Source organism: Aquarana catesbeiana, linkage group LG12 (assembly GCF_042186555.1).
Source record: "Aquarana catesbeiana isolate 2022-GZ linkage group LG12, ASM4218655v1, whole genome shotgun sequence".
Classification (NCBI taxonomy): domain Eukaryota; kingdom Metazoa; phylum Chordata; class Amphibia; order Anura; family Ranidae; genus Aquarana; species Aquarana catesbeiana.
In genome coordinates, this window is record NC_133335.1 from 45293266 (window position 1) to 45313135 (window position 19870).

General features: G+C 44.2%; 1 protein-coding gene across 1 annotated transcript in view; it reads left to right on the forward strand.

Annotated features, from left to right (window-relative positions):
• The window catches only part of TANC2 (tetratricopeptide repeat, ankyrin repeat and coiled-coil containing 2), a 710755-nt gene extending 694719 nt beyond the window's left edge, over nucleotides 1-16036 (forward strand). Inside the window, 2 exon segments of the mRNA XM_073607675.1 lie at nucleotides 1154-1254; nucleotides 8297-16036. Coding sequence (XP_073463776.1) covers nucleotides 1154-1254; nucleotides 8297-10244 — 2049 coding nt within the window. The 3' untranslated portion in view covers nucleotides 10245-16036.
• Nucleotides 16037-19870: the final 3834 nt, after the last annotated feature.

A 19870-nucleotide genomic window follows, 5' to 3' on the forward strand; every position in this document is an offset into this window, starting at 1 on the left:
CTTGCCAGCAGCTGACGTCACAGACCCATTCCAGGCTCTGCAGGGATCCTGACAATGGCAAGATCCGCCCAGGTGCCTGACTTTGCGGTGTGCCGTTGAGAGTCTGAGTCAGCCACGTCTACCCCCTCCCCAGTCCAGTGTGCGCTGCAAGGGGAAAACAGCAGAGAAGAGTCACTGCTCAGGGTGGACCAGAGAACTGAGTGATCAGCTGTCTTTGATCGCTCAGTTCTCGGTATAGAGCCAGCAGGGGGGGGGGGGTGGACAGCAGTATCAGATCAATACTGCAGCCATCTAGGTAAGTATGAATGTTTGATTCTTTGATTGTCAAAGGAAAAGATCCATACTGCACATCATGAAGCAGACCCATGCGCATGAAATGAGATGAATAGCAGCCTTAGCCCGGACTCCAGCCAGGCCAAATCCCCAACAGGTTTCGTTAAGCCCCATGGAGCTTAATCAGGGATCATGGCTGGAGTTCGGGCTGAGGCTGCCATTCATCTCGCTTCATGTGCATGGGTCATGATGTGCGGCTTATGGATCTTTGGAGCTAGGATGAGCTCACTATCTCAGTCTGCACTCACAGCGGTCTAGATGGACTTTACTTATCTACCTGAGCGCAACCTAAATTTGCTTTGAGTCTGACACTTCTCTTTTAAGTCATGGAATGTCTGTGTTTGTCCTGTTTTTTTTTTTTTATAGATATCTGTGTGGTTCCATCTGCATGCTTTGCTTCATACTAGCTCAGATATGGCACTAATGCTGGCCATTGATGACTCAGTTTTTGAACGGATTCCTTTATCCGCACAAGTGAGGTGGATAGGGAAATCCTTCCCTCTGCGTTACAGTATACTGACAGCAGGTTTCCTCCACTGTCAGAATACACTAATCAGCACTGCATGCTGATTGACAAGCGCTGACCCAACGAAAATATACCAACAGTCTTGTTTGAGAGGAGTCGATCATTAAAGCAACTCCTTTCAGGTGGGAAGAACCATAAATGGATTGGAATTTTGACGGTTCCTGCTGAACTGACTGGATTTCTATCCATCTATGGCCAGCTTTACACAGTTCTCATATATCAGTATCACAGATAAGGTTTTTATTTGAAATTTAATTTTTTTCAATGTCAACCTCTTTTTTTGTGTGATTACAGGACTTTGGAATGGCAGAGGAGTTTGCCACTAAGGCTCTGGAGTTAAAACCAAAATCGTATGAAGCATTTTATGCCCGAGCAAGAGCCAAGCGGAGCAGTAGGTAAGATGGTGTATTATTGTTCAGGAGGAGATATTTGCAGTCTATAATACATACATATTACACGTACAGTGGGGACGGAAAGTATTCAGACTCCCTTAAATGTTTCACTTTGTTATATTGCAGCCATTTGCTAAAATCATTTAAGTTCATTTTTTTTTCCTCATTAATGTACACACAGCACCCCATGTTGACAGAAAAACACAGAATTGTTGATGTTTTTGCAGATTTATTAAAAAAGAAAAACTGAAATATCACATGGTCCTAAGTATTCAGACCCTTTGCTCAGTATTTAGTAGAAGCCCCTTTTGATCTAATACAGCCATGAGTCTTTTTGGGAAAGATGCAACAAGTTTTTCACACCTGAATTTGGGAATCCTCTGCCATTCCTCCTTGCAGATCCTCTCCAGTTCTGTCAGGTTGGATGGTAAACGTTGGTGGACAGCCATTTTTAGCTCTCTCCAGAGATGCTCAATTGGGTTTAAGTCAAGGCTCTGGCTGGGCCATTCAAGAACAGTCACGGAGTTGTTGTGAAGCCACTCCTTCGTTATTTTAGTTGTGTGCTTAGGGTCATTGTCTTGTTGGAAGGTAAACATTTGGCCCAGTCTGAGGTCCTGAGCACTCTGGAGAAGGTTTTCGTCCAGGATATCCCTGTACTTGGCCGCATTCATCTTTCCCTCTATTGCAACCAGTCGTCCTGTCCCTGCAGCTGAAAAACACCCCCACAGCATGATGTTGCCACCACCATGTTTCTCTGTTGGGACTGTATTGGACAGGTGATGAGCAGTGCCTGATTTTCTCCACACATACCGCTTAGAATTAAGGCCAAAAAGTTCTATCTTGGTCTCATCAGACCAGAGAATCTTATTATCTTGGAGTCCTTCAGGTGTTTTTTAGCAAACTCCATGCAGGCTTTCTTGTGTCTTGCACTGAGAAGAGGCTTCCGTTGGGCCACTCTGCCATAAAGCCCCGACTGGTAGAGGGCTGCAGTGATGGTTGACTTTCTACAACTTTCTCCCATCTCCTGACTGCATCTCTGGAGCTCAGCCACAGTGATCTTTGGGTTCTTCTTTACCTCTCTCACCAAGGCTCTTCTCCCCTGATAGCTCAGTTTGGCCGGACGGCCAGCTCTAGGAAGGGTTCTGGTCGTCCCAAACGTCTTCCATTTAAGGATTATGGAGGCCACTGTGCTCTTAGGAACCTTAAGTGCAGCAGAAATTTTTTTGTAACCTTGGCCAGATCTGTGGCTTGCCATAATTCTGTCTCTGAGCTCTTCAGGCAGTTCCTTTGACCTCATGATTCTCATTTGCTCTGACATGCACTGTGAGCTGTAAGGTCTTATATAGACAGGTGTGTGGCTTTCCTAATCAAGTCCAATCAGTATAATCAAACACAGCTGAACTCAAATGAAGGTGTAGAACCATCTCAAGGATCAGAAGAAATGGACAGCACCTGAGTTAAATATATGAGTGTCACAGCAAAGGGTCTGAATACTTAGGACCATGTGATATTTCAGTTTTTCTTTTTTAATAAATCTGCAAAAATGTCAACAATTCTGTGTTTTTCTGTCAATATGGGGTGCTGTGTGTACATTAATCAGGAAAAAAATGAACTTAAATGATTTTAGCAAATGGCTGCAATATAACAAAGCGTGAAAAATTTAAGCGGGTCTGAAAACTTTCCGTCCCCGCTTTATGTACATCGTGCCAAGACTTCTTCCTTGAGGAGATCAGACTATAGAACACAAAGCAGAGGCTTACAAGAACCAGAACCTCAGCTCCATTTACTCTGGAGGATTCAAACTAATGGAAATACACTGGGGGTGATTTACTAAGAAGAAGGCACTGCACCAGTTCATACATTAATTGGTGCGCCGGAAAAGTCATTAATCGAACTTGCAAACCGGCGCACATTGAAGCGCAAATAGCGATAATACCCGCATATGTAAACTGCAACTGTCGCTAGGGTAACTGCGGTTTTCTCATTGATAATAGCGCACGCCCAATACAATTGGTTAATTTCATCTCATTGGATGTGCCTTGTTAGGCAATTAGTAGGTGTTCTCAGTTAATTAACCCTTCTCAGTTAATTAACCCTTTTGATACTAATCTCATTCCTATCACTTCTAATATATCTTTGAAATGTGTTTTTTTCTTTTTTTACCCAAATCTTTCAATACATTACAAAGAACAGGGAAGTGTTTCTAAACCCAATAAATTAATTTTTTTCCAATCTTGATCTTTAAATGTGACCATACACTGCAATCAGTTAAATCTTAACCACTTGCCGCCTGCCCTATTACCAAATGACGGCGGCAAAGTGGTTTGATATTCCTGACCGGACGTCATATGACGTGATCAGGAGCAGCAAGCCGGGGGCGTGCAGCGCGGCGATCGTTGTTGCGGGGTGTCAGTCTGACACCCTGCAACACCGATCTAGGTAAAGAGTCTCCGACGGAGACTCTTTACCACGTGATCAGCCGTGTCCAATCACGGCTGATCACGATGTAAATAGAAAGAGCTGGTGATCGGCTTTTCCTCACTCGCGTCTGACAGACGCGAGTAGAGGAGAGCCGATCGGCTGCTCTCCTGACAGGGGGGTCTGTGCTGATTGTTTATCAGCACAGCCCCCCCTCGGATCCTACCCAGGACCACCAGGGAAGCCGCCCAGGACCACCAGGGAAGCGATCCACACTGAACCACCAGGTATGCCCCTAGACCCCCAGGGAAATGCCACTGTGTGCCCAGGCAGCTGCCAATCTGTGCCCAGGCAGCTGCCAATCAGTGCCCACTTCAATGCCTACCACTGCCAGTGCCACCAGGGATGCCCATCAGTGCCTCATATCAGTGCCACGTATCAGTGCCCAGCAGTGCCGCCTATCAGTGCCCAGCAGTGCCGCCTATCAGCACCACCCTATCAGTGCCCAGCAGTGGCACCTTTCATTGCCCGTCAGTGTCGCCTATCAGTGCCACCCATCAGTGCCGCCTATCAATGCCCATCAGTGCTGCATATGAGTGCCACCCATCAGTGCCGCCTACCAGTGCCCATCAGTGCCGCATATCAGTGCCCATCGTCAGTGCCCGCTCATTGGTGTCACCTCATCGGTGCCGCCGTATCAGTGCCTGTCAGTGCCGCCTTATCAGTGCCCATCAGTGAAAGAGAAAACTTACTTATTTACAATTTTTTTTAACAGAAACAAAAAATAGCAAAAAATAAAAACCGCAGAGGTGATCAAATACCACCAAAAGAAAGAGCTATTTGTGGGAACAAAATGATAAAAATTTATTTTGGGTACAGTGTTGTATGACCGCGCAATTGTCGTTCAAACTGCGACAGCACTGAAAGCTGAAAATTGGTCTGGGCAGGAAGGTGTCTAAGTGCCCTGTATTGAAGTGGTTAAATAAATTAGTTTTAGTGCAAGAGCCTGTTTGATTTCCTATAATTTGAATTAATTGTTCAAGCTATTACCCATTTTGCCTAAATATCGAGTTGTACAGAGATTGGTCAATCAGATTGCATAGTGCATGACGATCTTAAGTGCCAAATTTGGAATGTAAGATGTGCCATGACCCACTTGTATTTTCCAAACAATATTTCTTGGGCATTATACAAGGTACATGAAAAACCACCTTTTTTCAAAACATGCTAGAGTGATCAGGAATCTTCAAACTACGGCTCTCCAGTTGTTGCAGAACTACACATCCCACAAGGCACTGTAAAACTCTGATATTCACAGACAAAGCATGATAGGAATTGTAGTTCCTGAACAACTGGAGGGCGATAGTTTGAAGACCCCTGTGCTAGACCATTATTATGCCTCCAGAATTGGGAGTGTGGCATCTACCCACTTCTCTCTGCTGGTGGACACAAGAACCTACATCTATAGGTATACATATACACACACTGAAGCAGGAAGCAATATACATTGGCCCGGAAGTGAATCTGTACACAGGAAGTAGGTGTGTGTTTTGAGGCCAAATCACCAGTGCTTGCCCTCAGATTTACAGCTAATACACTTGTATTGCAGAGTGGACTTGCCTTTAATAACACCCAAAATACCTAATAATTTGGAGTGTACACAACAAAGTGCTAGAGTGCAATTTGCCTAATGGGGACACTAGTTAGATTGACCTGTGTGTCCCCAAGGAAAGACATTGGTAGGGTTTTACCCTCACTTCCTGTTTGGCTACCAGTGCCAGAAATGCGTGCCCACCATTGCCAGCAATCAGTGTCCACCTTTGCCCACAAGTGCCAGCAATCGGTGCCCACAAGTGATGCCAGTCAGTGCTGGCTATTAGTGATGTCCATCACTGCTGCCCATCAGTGCCGCCTATCTGTGCCCACCAGTGCCACCTATCTGCCTATCAGTGCCCACCAGTGCCAAATCGGTGCCACCTATCAGTGCCCATAAGTGCGGCGTATTAGTGCCACCTCATCAGTGCCCATAAGTGCCACCTATCAGTGCCCATAAGTGCAGCATATTAGTGCCACCTCATCAGTGCCCATCAGTGCAGCCTATCAGTAACCATTATCGCCCATCAGTGAAAGAGAAAAATTACTTATTTACAAAATTTACTGACAGAAACTAAGAAAAACTTTTTTTTTCAAAATTTTCAGTCTTATTTTTTCCACACCCCCCCAGAAGTGATTAAATACCACCAAAAGAAAGCTCTATTTGTGTGCAGAAAATGATAAAAATTTCACATGGTTACAGTGTAGCATGACTGCGCAATTGTCATTCAAACTGTGACAGCGCTGAAAGCTGAAAAATGATCTGGGCAGGAAGGGGGTATAAGTGCCCTGTATTAAGGTGGTTAAACTAGTGGGTACAAGGTGCTTTGTGGTTGGTTTTGGGCTGAGCCCAACATGCACCAAAGGCAGCCAGCTATGTTGAGTGCATGTGGCCTTGTATGGTTTAGGAGGGGGTTGAGCGATCGCTCTTCTCGCCCCTTTCCTAGCTGATCCTGTTGTATGCTCTGCAAAGGATGTGGTTTGGATTGGTGAAGGCAGCTCACAGCCTTTGGAGAATAGAGTGGAGTGCGGAATTCCCCTTTAAAAGCAAAGGTTAGCCTATGGAAATCCAAGGGGTTAGAGGGGGGAGACAAGAGCATTGGAGAATGGAGTGCGAAGTCCCCCTTTTAAAAGCAAAAGTTAGCCCATGGAAATCCAAGGGGTTAGAGGGGGAAGGTTAAATGCCCTTTTAGGAGGGGCTAGAGGAGCGAGAGTCTTTTTACATGATTTTAACAAGGTGCATGTCACATGTTGGCAACAAAGCATGCTAACATGACTTGTGTGCATATCTCCTTAAAAAAATACACAGTGAACCAGCGTAAAAAAAATGTGTCAAGTTTAGAGGTGCGCCCGTACAACCCATGCAATTGCTTAATATTTACTAAGATTTTGGCCGCGCAGTGAACAAACGCATGTGAACAAGAGCAACAGCCACTTGCGCATGCGCACTGCTTACATTGATCTCACGCAGTTCTAAACGTACTTGCGGGCACAGCAGGCTTTCTCTGAAAAAGTTACTTTCTCATTCTATTTTGGGCATATTTGATACTTGGGCAGTTACTCAACTTCCTCACATCACCCCATAATATTGGCACCTCCATCTTCTGTCAATATTGATTTGTAGATGCCGTGCGCCATGTCCATAGGGGTGCACAGATTGCATTTTCCCGTGTGCCGAGATCACTATAGTAAATGGGGAATTCGCTCTCTATTACGGGTGCACCATTTCGTAAATATGGAAATGTGCGTTGCGCCTCTACTGATGGTGCACGGCTTTCAGAAATCACCCCCACTGTGTACATAAGCTCTAAAAGATATTCACCACCCTGTGTTACCTCCCACTTTTTTTGTGACTGTGAGAAAGCAAAACTTTTACGTAAGGCATGATTGATTATACCCCATTGTCCATTTCTTTTTTACCATCTGTGTCCCATTGGGGAGATTTCCCTTCACTCAATATTCCATAGTAAGAGTAAATCGCACCAAAGTGAGGGTATCCCTGGGGGTCACCAGAACTAGCGTCTCCCTTGGAAGATTTCCTCTCTCTTCCTGTTCTGGGCACAACCCAAAATTTGTGACTTTCTTTCACTTTCACTCGCAGTGATAATGGTTAAAATAGAACTATAGGCAATTTTTTTTTTTTGGCTAGAAAAAAGGAGGGTTGTAAGGCCTGTCAGATTTTCCTTCCCCATCTGGTTCCCATTGTAGAGATTTCCCTTCACTTTCAGTCGCATAGCCAAACAGGAAGTGAGCAGAAATCCCTCCATAGTGAGGGAATCCCTTGGGAGTCCCCAGGTCACCAGAACTGGTGTCCCCATTGGAACATTTCCCCTCTATTTCTCTGAGGAAAACCCAAAATTTGGTATTTTCTTCTACTTTCACTTTTAATGATAATGGCAAACAGGACAAATAAAGAGGGTGAATCTCCTAAACGGGGGCACAGACAGCAATAAAAACTGACAGGGGTTCTAACCCCTCTCCACTCCACAAGTTTTGCTTTAGTTAATACTTTAAGCTGGAAAATCAACTTAAATAAATACTTAGAACATATATTACTTATAGAACATAGGGGGTGATTTACTAAGCTGGTGCACACAGAATCAGGTTCAGCTGTGCATAGTAACCAATCAGCTTCTAGGTTTTATTGTCAAAGTCTAATTGAACAAGCTGATTGACGTTAGCTGATTGGTTACAATGCACAGTTGCATCAGATTCTTTGTGCTCCAGTTTTAGTAAATTTCCCCCATAGTGTCATGTACATCATAAAACAAAATCTCCTATACTCTATAGGTGCTTCACCATAAAGTGAAGAAATTGCAAGAGTGCCATTTCCATCCCAGAATAGTACTGTTATGTTTAGAAACTATACCCACTATTTCTCCAATATATGTAGATTTGCATTTTATTTGCATTCTTTGCAGACTGTCATTGTCAGTAAGAAAAAAGTGATATTAAAGACGCTAAATTATATACATAATGAAGGCTATCTATGTTATTAATGTGTTCCTTACCAGAATTTATTTGTATCTTGCAGACAATTTACAGCAGCTTTGGAAGATCTCAATGAGGCTATTCAGCTTTGCCCCACCAACCGTGAGATCCAGCGGCTCCTAGTGAGGGTGGAGGAAGAATGCAGGCAGATGCAGCAAGAAGAGGAGGTTCAGGAGTTGCAGGATGAACCAGAACCTGAAGTTCCAAATGAGGACGTTGACTCCACACAGGAAGACATGTATGAAGAAGAATATCTGGAACAAGACATGGATGCTGTTGGATTACAGTCTGAAGGAAGGCAGTGTCAGGGCCTTCCAGGATTGCAGAGCCCACCTCAGTCTCCTGCAAATCGCGACTCTGCCTATATGTCTGGATCACACCAAGTATTTGACTTCAGATCAAACAGCTCAGTGGGCTCACCTACACGACAAGGTTATCAGTCTACTTCCCCGTCCCTGTCTCCAACACATCAGAACTCTCACTATCGGCCCAGTCCTCCACAGACATCACCTGCACACCAGAGCTCTTCCTATCGCTTTAGTCCACCACCGGTGGGTGGTCAGGTAATAGACTATCCAAGCCCTCCTCCTTCACCGTTACGAAGGGCACCGCAATACAGAGCTAGTCCGCCAAGTGAAAGTATTAGCATGTATAGGCAACAGTCTGGTTCTCCAGTGAGATATCAGCAAGAGCCATGTGTAAGCCAGCATCCAGGAAGACCCAAGTCTCCTTTGTCCAAGATATCACAGCGATCTTTCCAAATGTCACAGCTTCCCACAGCCGTTCCACAACCTGCACACAGATTACAGCCAGCCAAGGCACAAATTGTACGCAGTAACCAGCCCAGTTCTTCTGTGCACTCCAGTGCTGTGATTCCTGGGGGAACATATGGACAGATGGCACACGGTATGGCAAGTAAATACCAAACATCTTCTGGAGAAATAAGTCAAAGCCGTCTAGTATACCAAGCTTCCCTTGGTGGTCTCATAGCCGATGGACGCCCCGTGCAGCATGTGCAAGCCAGTTTAAGTGCAGGGGCTATTTGTCAGCATGGTGGCATTGCTAAGGAAGACATCCCCCAAAGGCCAACATCAGCCTATAGGGGTGGTATGAGGTATAACCAGACCCCACAGATTGGGCGCAGCCAGTCTGCATCATATTATCCTGTATGTCACGCCAAGCTGGATCTAGAACGCTCTTCTCTACCTTCCAGCCAACTAGGTTCTCCAGATGTTTCCCACCTAATAAGACGGCCAGTGAGCATTAATCCTAGTGAAATAAAGCCTCACCCGCCCACTCCAAGGCCCCTGTTGCACTCGCAGAGCGTAGGACTTCGCTTTTCCCCATCCAGCAACAGCATTTCATCCTCTTCCAGCCTGTCTGCTACTTTTAGACCGTCTGCTTCTATACAACAAATGGAGATTCCTCTCAAACCAGCTTATGAGAGACTTTGTGATGAACTGTCTCCCGTGTCCCCACCCCAGGGAAGCTACCCCGGTGAACCTACGCGCTCTAGGACCACCCCCTTCATGGGCATAATTGACAAGACTGCACGGACTCAGCAGTATCCCCATCCCCATCCCCATCCCCATCCCCATCATCATCAGCAAAGCCGAACATGGGCTGTTTCTTCTGTTGACACTGTCCTCAGTCCAACATCTCCCGGAATCTTGCCCCAGACAGAATCTTTCAGCCCCCCCTCTTCTATCAGCAACATCGCCTTTTATAACAAAACCAACAATGCACAGAATGGACATCTCCTTGAAGACGACTACTATGGCCCGCACGGTGTGCTGGCCAATGGCTCTCGAGGGGACATATTGGAGAGAGTCACTCAGGCCTCCTCCTACCCTGATGTCAAAGTGGCCAGAACATTGCCTGTTGCACAGGCTTACCAGGACAACCTGTACAGACAGCTGTCTCGGGACTCTCGGCAAGGCCAGACTTCGCCCATCAAACCAAAGAGACCATTTGTGGAGTCCAATGTGTAGGACAACAGACTTGCCCCTAGCTTTTCCCTTTTTTCTCGGTATTAACCTTCTCCTTACTCTTTGCATATACCTTCCTCAAACTGGAGGCTGAGTTACTCTTGTAAAGGTATCAGTCCTGTCCCAGACCCTCAGCCATTGACCCTCCACTTTAGTGTTCTTAGCTGACCCAAGATGGGCAGAGCTGGCGGTTTAGTGTGGTAGGGTGTTCTTAAAAAAACACTCTAGACTTGATTGGGTCATGGAACCCAATGGGCACCTTCATTTCAACTGCCCAGTATACAGTTGGTATTTGTTTTTCAATTGACTGAAATTAAATTATTTGCACTTAAATCACTAAAATGAAGTCAGGCCCTGGTCTCAGAATATTTCTGCCAACCTGTGGATTTTATTGGAGGCAAGCCCATGTTTCCTCCTGCATAGCATAGCTTCTGCTGGCAGTGTGTTTTACAGCCCTGAGTAACTAGACTGACCCTGCATGTGGAAGTACAGCAGCTGGAACATAGAAAAATCCAAGGCCACTTACAGCACAATAGGCATCTGGGAATCTGATAAAATAAGGGCTCTATTCATTGTCATCATTACATTAATAGGCATGTAACACTATATGTAACATACACTGGGGATGCTAGGCTTTTACTGAGGCTTTTTACAGGGTCTGGCTCTTGGGATCACAAAACCTCAGTCCTTTTCTAACTAGAGGAAGCAAGAGAAATGGATGTAAAGTAAGTTGTTATAGGTAGATGTACAGTATGCTTTTACAAGAACTGTATTATAAAGGCACTACTCTCACCTGTCCTGCTAGAAACCTCTAGAGGGCTATTTTTTGACTACTGGTGCCCATACAATAGTCAATAATTACCGAGAAGGTTTTTATTTAGGCATTATAGCATTTTGCATTTAAACTCTTGCAGGCCTATTCAGTAAGACAGTCTAATCTGCAGTGAAGATGTTGGGCAATGGATCAGAATTCAGCTTTCACTAATCTCCATTAGTGGGTTGCTGAGAATTGTTGCACTATATGTTTTTTTTGCTCTTTTTGACTAAGCTTTAACCACTTGAATCCCCGGGCCTTTTTTTTCCTAAACATTGAGTCCCAGAGCGTTTTGGTTATATCTCAGTTCCGCCCATTATAACTTTTAGTGTTTTTAGTCTGCACTAATTTATGTCATGTTTTTCGGGACAGATCGGATTTAATTTGGTATCAGATTTACATACATTTTTAAAATATTTTTTGGGAATATATGGTAAAAAAAAATCTTCCCAAGACAACATTCATTCGATTTGTGCACCCCAAAATATAAATCAATAAAGTCCATTCACTAGTGCAAATTTTATGTAATATAGTGGAATAGTAAAGCTCAGTGTGAATGTATATATATTTTTTTTTTACACTGTAGGAGAGCTTTATTCCCCTTTTAACGCTACATTGCGACACACACAGGGAAAAGTTAATGTTGCATAAATTGTCAACATAACTTTTAGATAAAACTAAGTCAGGTGGACGGGGGCACAAATTAGCACAGCGATACTTTTTTACAGTTTTGCAGTCGCTAAAAATTTAGATGACGTTGCGCTCACTTAAATAAGCATTTGCATCTTGTGCAGTAAAACGCAAATGTCATCCAGTGCAACCAAGGAATTATTGTGGGGAGGAAGTCTTTTAATACATTTTTAGGAGTATATGTGTGTGTGCATGTGTGTGTATATGTGTGTGTATATATATATATATATATATATATATATATATATATATATACACACGCACACCTCTATATTGATTTTTGTACACTTCATTTATTTTTTTGCATGGGGATCTGGATCAGATCACTGGAGATGAAAATCTGGACCCCTTATACAGCTCCGCATCGAACAGATCAACTTGAGATTTGCTGTCTTGCATTCAGCCAGTAATAGCTCATTATATCAGTGATTCCCTGCTGTAGGTAGAGGCTGGACAGAGCTGCAGCAGCTTTGCCTGAGCCTCTGTGCTCAGAGGAAATGTCGCTACACTTGCGATGTAAACACAATACAAAAGCGTTGGATTTGCAATTCTCTGCTGAAGAAGGGAGCATGTAGTGTATTATACTGGTTGATTATGAGACCACAGGTCCACTGAGGCTCAGGAATGCTGGGGAAGTTTGGCTGGATGAGATGCGCACTACAGCTCTGGGATACCTCCATTGACTCAGCTCCCAAGGAGCAAAAGCTAAGACTGGAGACTGATGAAAGAGGAATTCCCCCCTGGCATTTCAGTCCTGGTGTATGGACCGACATTGGCCATATTTCCCCCTCTTGGGTGCAGTCAATGGAGCTAAGCTGCAGCATATGTCCCATCCAGTCCAACAGACTTCTCCAGCACACTTGAGCCTCAGGACGGACTTGTGGTCACATCAGCTGCCAGTGTACATGTGCTGTCCATCATGTTAGTGAGTGCATCCATATATTTTTTTTATTGATAAATAGTTAACATATACTGCACTATGATCTTGCGCTGGATTTCTCTCTTTTTGTTTGTCTACACCAGGGATCCTCAAACTACGGCCCTCCAGCTGTTGCGGAACTACACATCCCATGAGGCATTGTAAAACTCTGACATTCACAGACATGAATAGGCATGATGGGAACTGTAGTTCCTGAACAACTGGAGGGCCATAGTTTGAAGACCCCTGGTCTACACGATCCCGGAGCTTCCCTCTCTGGTCATCAAGCAGCATTGGATCTTTACACAAGAGATGCCAGTTTCATAGGTTTACTTTTGTGACCAATCAGTTAACTAGCAGGGCTTCCATACAGTGCATTTTTGTCAGTTTATTTCGGAAGCACTATTGCAGGCCTTATTGATTATATGGATGGAGGTATTTAACTAGGGTTGAGCACCTGTTTTATCTTTTGCTTTTTACAATTCTCTGCACTCCTATGGAGCTAATTGTTTTACCTCCTGAATTTAGCACTCGGACCCAGATGTGGGTGACAGCAGAGGAAGTGCCCACAGGAGCCTCTGAGTTTGGGTGCCATTTTAAAGCTATCTATTGATTGGCTAATGCAGTCTGAATGACTAATCCACTGATGGTGAATTCACCATCTCGTAATCTTCTATTTAGCATCAATTTAAATCTCCATTTCTCTTGCTACTAGGAGGGTTTTGTGAACCACAAGCCAGCATAAGAGCAGCAGTGTGCTTCTAGGACAGGTGGGAAGGAATTTGACTTGCAGTGGGCAAGAAACCATTCATTTCATCATTTGCAAATGGATGAGTTTAAATCAGCCCAGACCTGATGCATAAATAAAAACTGGAGGGATGACCAAGACATACATGATCACACCTATTCATAAAGCAGAAATCTACCAGTAGCTACAATATGGTTTTCTGCTATCAAACAGCAATGTTCTCAGGTGTACATATCTTGTGACCTGTCCACATCCATCAGATTCTCCTAAATGTTCCAGACTGCTGGTAGTCCTAGAACAGACCAGAAGGGCTCATGTTGTAAAGGGGCAGATTCACTAAATGGCCAGTTTGAAATACATTACAATGACAGTCTCCACGTCAATGCAACAAATACACCCACTTGTTGAATGCTTCTAGTGTCAGTGATATGTGCAATAATGAAGGAAAAAAAAAAACAAACCTTACAGTTTCCATTCTCATGGAAACAGACATAAGGATAAGTTGTTGGAGCATGTTGTTCTAAGTAAATACAACTTATTATTTTAGTTATTTGCTATTTAATTACAATATTTTATATAAATGGGGGAAAAAAAACAGGATGCACCAAAACCTTGTTTGGGATTAGATAATTGCTGTATATTGTATATTGTGATAAAGAGAACATTCCAGTAATGTGAAAAGACACTTCCCTGTGATTTGAAGTGCGTAATGAAGGCACTTTGCTTCCATGCAAACACATTTTCTCAGCAGGGTAACGCTCTAAACCGCACTTCTGAATACATAATAAGAATATGGGCTGCAGTACAATTAAAGGATCAGCAGTTATCTTGTTACACAGCAAAACACCCGATTCTTACTGCCCAGCTGATTTTGGGGGGGCTGCTATAGTGTTTACACAGACTTGGGCCCTTCTATATATATTTTTAAAAGAGATGAGCACCTACGCCATGGTAAAGACAGAGGGGGGGACGGGGTTACGCAGAGAATAGCGACTAGGACAGCAGAGACCCTGCCTACACCGCTTATTCCCCTTTACTTGGGCACTTGCTGCTTTTGAATGGACACGGAGCTGGGAGTCTGTGTAAACACACTGTAATATTTAAAACATTGCAAAATTTGGAGAATGTGGGAGACTAACCCATTCTGAGTTTTTATTTCAAACTGACTGAATACACAAGTTTTAACAGCACAGGAAACAAACAGCCCATTGTTGTAAGTAAAGTGCATGGCCTCAAATTATAGCCAGTAGAGGGCGCTGCAGTGATGACAAATATCTGTCCTTATAACGGTAACAGACTTCGGAAAAGCTCCCAAGCTGGGTTTGGTGCATTCCATTGTTGGAAGTGTTTAGCTAATTCTATGGAGACTGTACATGTTGGTATTTTACTTCTATTACAAAGTGATAGCCATGGTGTAAATTTCAGACACGGTGCTGTTTGTGGATAGAGAACAGATGCAAGTTTTAGGGCCTACAAAATGTCATTAGTTCAATTTAACGAAGTCCTCAGAGTATCACAGTTCAGGGATTTTTGTGGTCGTGGCAGGGTTCTTTTTCTATTTCCCTAGACAGTATCTTTAAAAAAAAAAAAAAAGCAGACTTTCACTGGCCTCCTGCTTGACACCCCATGCTGTGATTAGGCACAACAGATCTGAGCTGGGAGGAGAGTGAGTTGCCTTTGCTATGTAAAAATAGACACCTGCTATTAACTATCACTGCTCAAGAACCCCAATGCAATGTTGGAAAGGTTATTTTTTTTTTTGTTTTTTGTTTTTTTGGCGATACTTCCCTTCCTGGCTGCTCACTTCCCTTGCTTTTCCTATCAGCAGCCCCCCTCGCCTTCTCCTCCATGCTGCGGCTGTATTGCACACATCAGAAAGACTGAAGGAACCTTGTGAAGGGTGAGCAGGGCCTTCGCCACCCCAAGTCAGAAGGACTCTCTTCTCTGTACAGTGTATTTATTCAATGCATGGTCCGTTCTCTTTAAAAAAAAAAAAAATATACAGAACACAAACCATTGTTTAATATATATATGTATATAAAATACATATATTGTGCAGTGCTCAGGTCATGGGGTTGTTTAATTTTTAGTTTTTTATTACCAAGTCACCCCTTTCCTCTCCCTGCCTCCTCCCCGGAGACGAGGAAGAGTCTGCAGATTTGAGCATTGAACTTGTAAATAAGAAAACAAAAAAGACAAAAAATCATGTTTTATTTGTTTTGTTTCTGTTTTTTATTTCTGTTTATGATCCCTCCTTTGCTTCCAGGACCTCCTGCAGTGCAGCGCAGAGCGGATGTGTTTGGTCTCTGAAGGCAGAGGAGGTGGGAGGTTGCACCTTAGGTGCCCCCGGGGTATTATAATACCCTCTACGGCCTCCCCTTACCACTCTTGGGTTTTTTTTTTTTTCTTTTTCTCAGTTACACTGTATTTGCTTGCTCTGTTTTTTCTTGTCTGTACATGTGAGATGTGAGATAGATGTGAAAAGTCTTTCCTCCCTTCCCCCGAAAGTCACCTTCTCTATACAGACTTTAACTGTAAATTCAACAAGAAAAACTGTATGAGACAAAAGAGAAAAAATGTACTTATTTATAAATGGTTAATAACACTTGGAATCAAAACAGCCATCTTGTGTGTCTGATGCCGTGTCTTGTGGAGAATGGGGATGATGATGTTAAAAGATTATTAATGTATGAACATAGTAGCTGTATGATAAGCTTGGGATCTTAGATGGAGCTGTGACTGTGTTTCTATACGGTGCCTGTGAGATGTTTTTAGAACAGATGTGAGCAGAGGACTTGTTCTTTGGGTCACGGTCAATGGACAAAGCTATGCAAAGTATGGTGTTTATATATTAAAGGGTCATTAAACCTAAAACACAAGTTGCTTCACAATTGTATTACATGGGTTTCCTATGTCGCAATTGCCTCTTGACACCGTTATCTTTTCATTATAAGAGTTTTAATGATGCTGTTGTTTATGCGACTACACAACTGCAAGTGCAGATTTACTGCTCATTGGGCCCCCTTCACACTGGGGCGTCGGCAGCGTTGACGGTAAAGCGCCGCTATTTTTAGCGGCGCTTTACCGTCGTATTTGCGGGGGTATTCGGCTGCTAGCGGGGCGCTTTTAACCCCCGCTAGCGGACGAAAAAGGGTTAAAACCACCCAAAAGCACTGCTGCAGCAGCGCTTTGCTGGTGGTATAGCCGCACTGCCCATAGTGCTGCAGCAGTGCTTTGCCGGCGGTATAGCCGCACTACCCATAGTGCTGCAGCAGCGCTTTGCCGGTGGTAAAGCCGCACTGCCCATAGTGCTGCAGCAGCGCTTTGCCGGCAGTATAGCCGCGCTACCCATAGTGCTGCAGCAGCGCTTTGCCGGTGGTAAAGCCGCACTGCCCATAGTGCTGCAGCAGCGCTTTGCCGGCAGTATAGCTGCGCTACCCATAGTGCTGCAGCAGCGCTTTACCGGTGGTATAGCCGCGCTACCCATAGTGCTGCAGCAGCACTATGCCGGCGGTATAGCCCCGCTGCCCATTGATTTCAATGGGCAGGAGCACCGCTCCAAAGATGCTGCTAGCAGGACCTTTTTTAGCGTCCTGCCAGCGTACCGCTCCGCTTTCACACTGAAGAGACAGGAGAGGCTCTTTCAGGGCACTTTGCAGGCTCTATCTTTAGCGCTATATCGCCTGCAAAGCGCCCCAGTGTGAAAGGGGTCTTAGTGAGAGAAAGTTCAGATACTGGCTGCTGCATCTATTGCCTGGTCTGTAATAGCGGACACCCTTCACTGAGCAGGGGGTCCACTCTTACATATCGGCAAAACACAGTGGAGGAGGTTTACTAAAACTGGTGCACACAGAATCTGATGCAGCTCTGCATAGTAACCAATCGGCTTCCGAGTTTTAGGCCCCTTTCACACTGATGGACCGATCGGGTCCGCCTCTATTTTTCAGGCAGACCTGATTGGACGATCAGTAGCTCTCTATAGACTGCTGGATATCATGGGGACATGTGTCTCCTGACACCCGCCGGCATCCTATCCTGTCTGCTAAAAACAGACAGATGGGAATCTGTTCCACATCCATCTATTGGACAGGTGGTCAGTTTCCATTCGACGGCCACAATAGTGGGCTGTGTCCATGTTTGCTCCACATTAGTCATCCGCCTGCTCAGCAGGGATCAGGAGAGAGATCCCCTGCTGAGTGGGCGGATCTGCTGGTGGACTTCCACCAGGGTAAAAGGGGCTTAATTGAACAAACTCAAGTTAGAAGCTGATTGGCTACCATGCACAGCTGCACCAGATTCTGTGTGCACCGGTTTTACTAAATCCCCAGTGCTGGGAGTCCTCTGCTGTTAGATCTCAGTCCAGGACTTCAGCACTAAAAACAACAAAAAGTATTACTAAAGGTAAAACTTTTTTTAATTTTGGATGGAGTGTAGAGGGATTAGAACCCCTTGCAGATTGTATTTGCTTTCTGTGGGAGCTTCACCCTATTTGTCTTGTTTACCATTATCACTCAGAATGAAAGTGAAAGAAAGTCCCACATTTGGGTTGTCACCACAACAGGAATAAAGGTGAAATCTTCCAATTTGGTGACCCTCATGATGACCAAGAATTACCTTTCCCTATTTTGGCCATGGGACACGGATGGAAAAAAAAATCTGGCAAAAGTTATAACCCTCTTTTACTCTGTCCAAAAAAAAAAAAAGTTTGGTCTTTATTCTACTTTAAGGTGGGTGGTTAAATGTTGCACCTAGTAACATCTTATTTCCAACAATTTCTTCCTTCCTGAGTCCTAATTAGGGGTTCTGCTTATTAAAGTCACATGATTGGTCCTGGTGTTACATGAGGAAACTGGTAAAGCAGTAAGCATATCCTATGAGCAGTAATTCCATTTCTGAGGGCATTCTGTATGCATACAGGTTACTGAATTGCTGCCAGCTGCAAAAAAGTGACATCTGATTTTTTGTCCGTTTTAGAAAAAAAGCATAGCTGACTACAGAATGAAACGGAAACTACAAAATGCCTTTTGTGACACTAATGCCCCGTACACATGGTCGGAAATGCCGCCAGCAAAACTCCGATGAGAGCTTTTGGTCGGAAAATGCGACCGTGTGTAGGCTCCATCGGACTTTTGCTGGCGGAATTCCAGCCAGCAAAAGATTGAGAGCAGGTTCTCTATTTTTCGGTCGGAAACAGTTCCTATCTGAAAATGCGATCGTTTGTATGGAATTCCGACTCGCTAAAAATCACGCATGCTCGGAAACAATTTGACGCATGCTCGGAAGCATTGAACTTCATTTTCTCGGCTCGTCGTAGTGTTGTACGTCACCGCGTTCTTGACAGTCAAAAGTTCAGAGAACTTTTGTGTGACCTTTGTGTATGCAAGGCAAACTTGAGCGGATTCCATCGGAAAAACCATCCAAGATTTTTCTGACAGAATTTCTGATCGTGTGTATGGGGCATTATATTTTTTTTAAATTTACTAAAGTAGAGTTACCCCTTTATATTTTGGCTGTTTTTTTTTTTACAAACCCTGTATGTCTAACAAGTTGCGTTCTAGCTGTTTCTGTAAGACAAAGGCATAATGAGCTAGTATGCATAGCATACTAGCTCATTATGAAATACTCACCTTTGTTCGAAGCCCCCGCAGCGGTCCCAGTACACAGCTCCGGCTGGTGACATCGCTCCCGGAGTTACTTCAGGGTATCGCGGGCTCCGGCGCTGTGATTGGCTGGAGCCAGGATGATGTCACTCCCGACACACTAACTGAAGCAACGGCACGAACGAGCCATTGCTTCAGTGCCAATTTGCCGATGACGTTGGCATATGTTGATACAGGGGATATCTCCTAAACCGTGCAGGTTTAGGAGATATCCGGGGTGGCTACAGGTAAGCCTTATTATAGGCTTACCTGTAGTAAAAAGTGGATTGTAAGGGTTTACAACCACTTTAATGGCTCTTTTTATACAAGTCAACTTGTTAGGTGTACTAGGTCAAACCATTGCTGTCTGTAATATTGTAGGTGTACTTGTACAGTGATCTTTGCTTTAAGCACAGCAAATGAAGGTAAGTTCTCATGCACACAGGACATCGAAAATGCTGCTTTTACAGGTGTTTGATGTTTTTTTAATTTTTTTGCCTCTAAATGCCCCTCTATATTAACCTAGATGGCCAGAGGCAGAAAAAGAAATGCATCATTAGCGCATTCAGGAGAGAGGAGCATTAGGGCGGGGAAATCTCCAAACACGCATTAACGCTAGCTTGTTTAGGCGCGTTTGTGCATTAATGGCCAGAATAAATTGATACTCTGGCCAATCGAATGCATGAACGCCAAACACATATGAAAAATGCAGCTTTAGGTGCTTTATTTTTTAGCTGTAGATTTCTTCCCTGTATGAGGCGTAAGGCTGTGTACACATGGGCGGACTTTTCGACCGGACTGGTCCGACGGAACAAATCT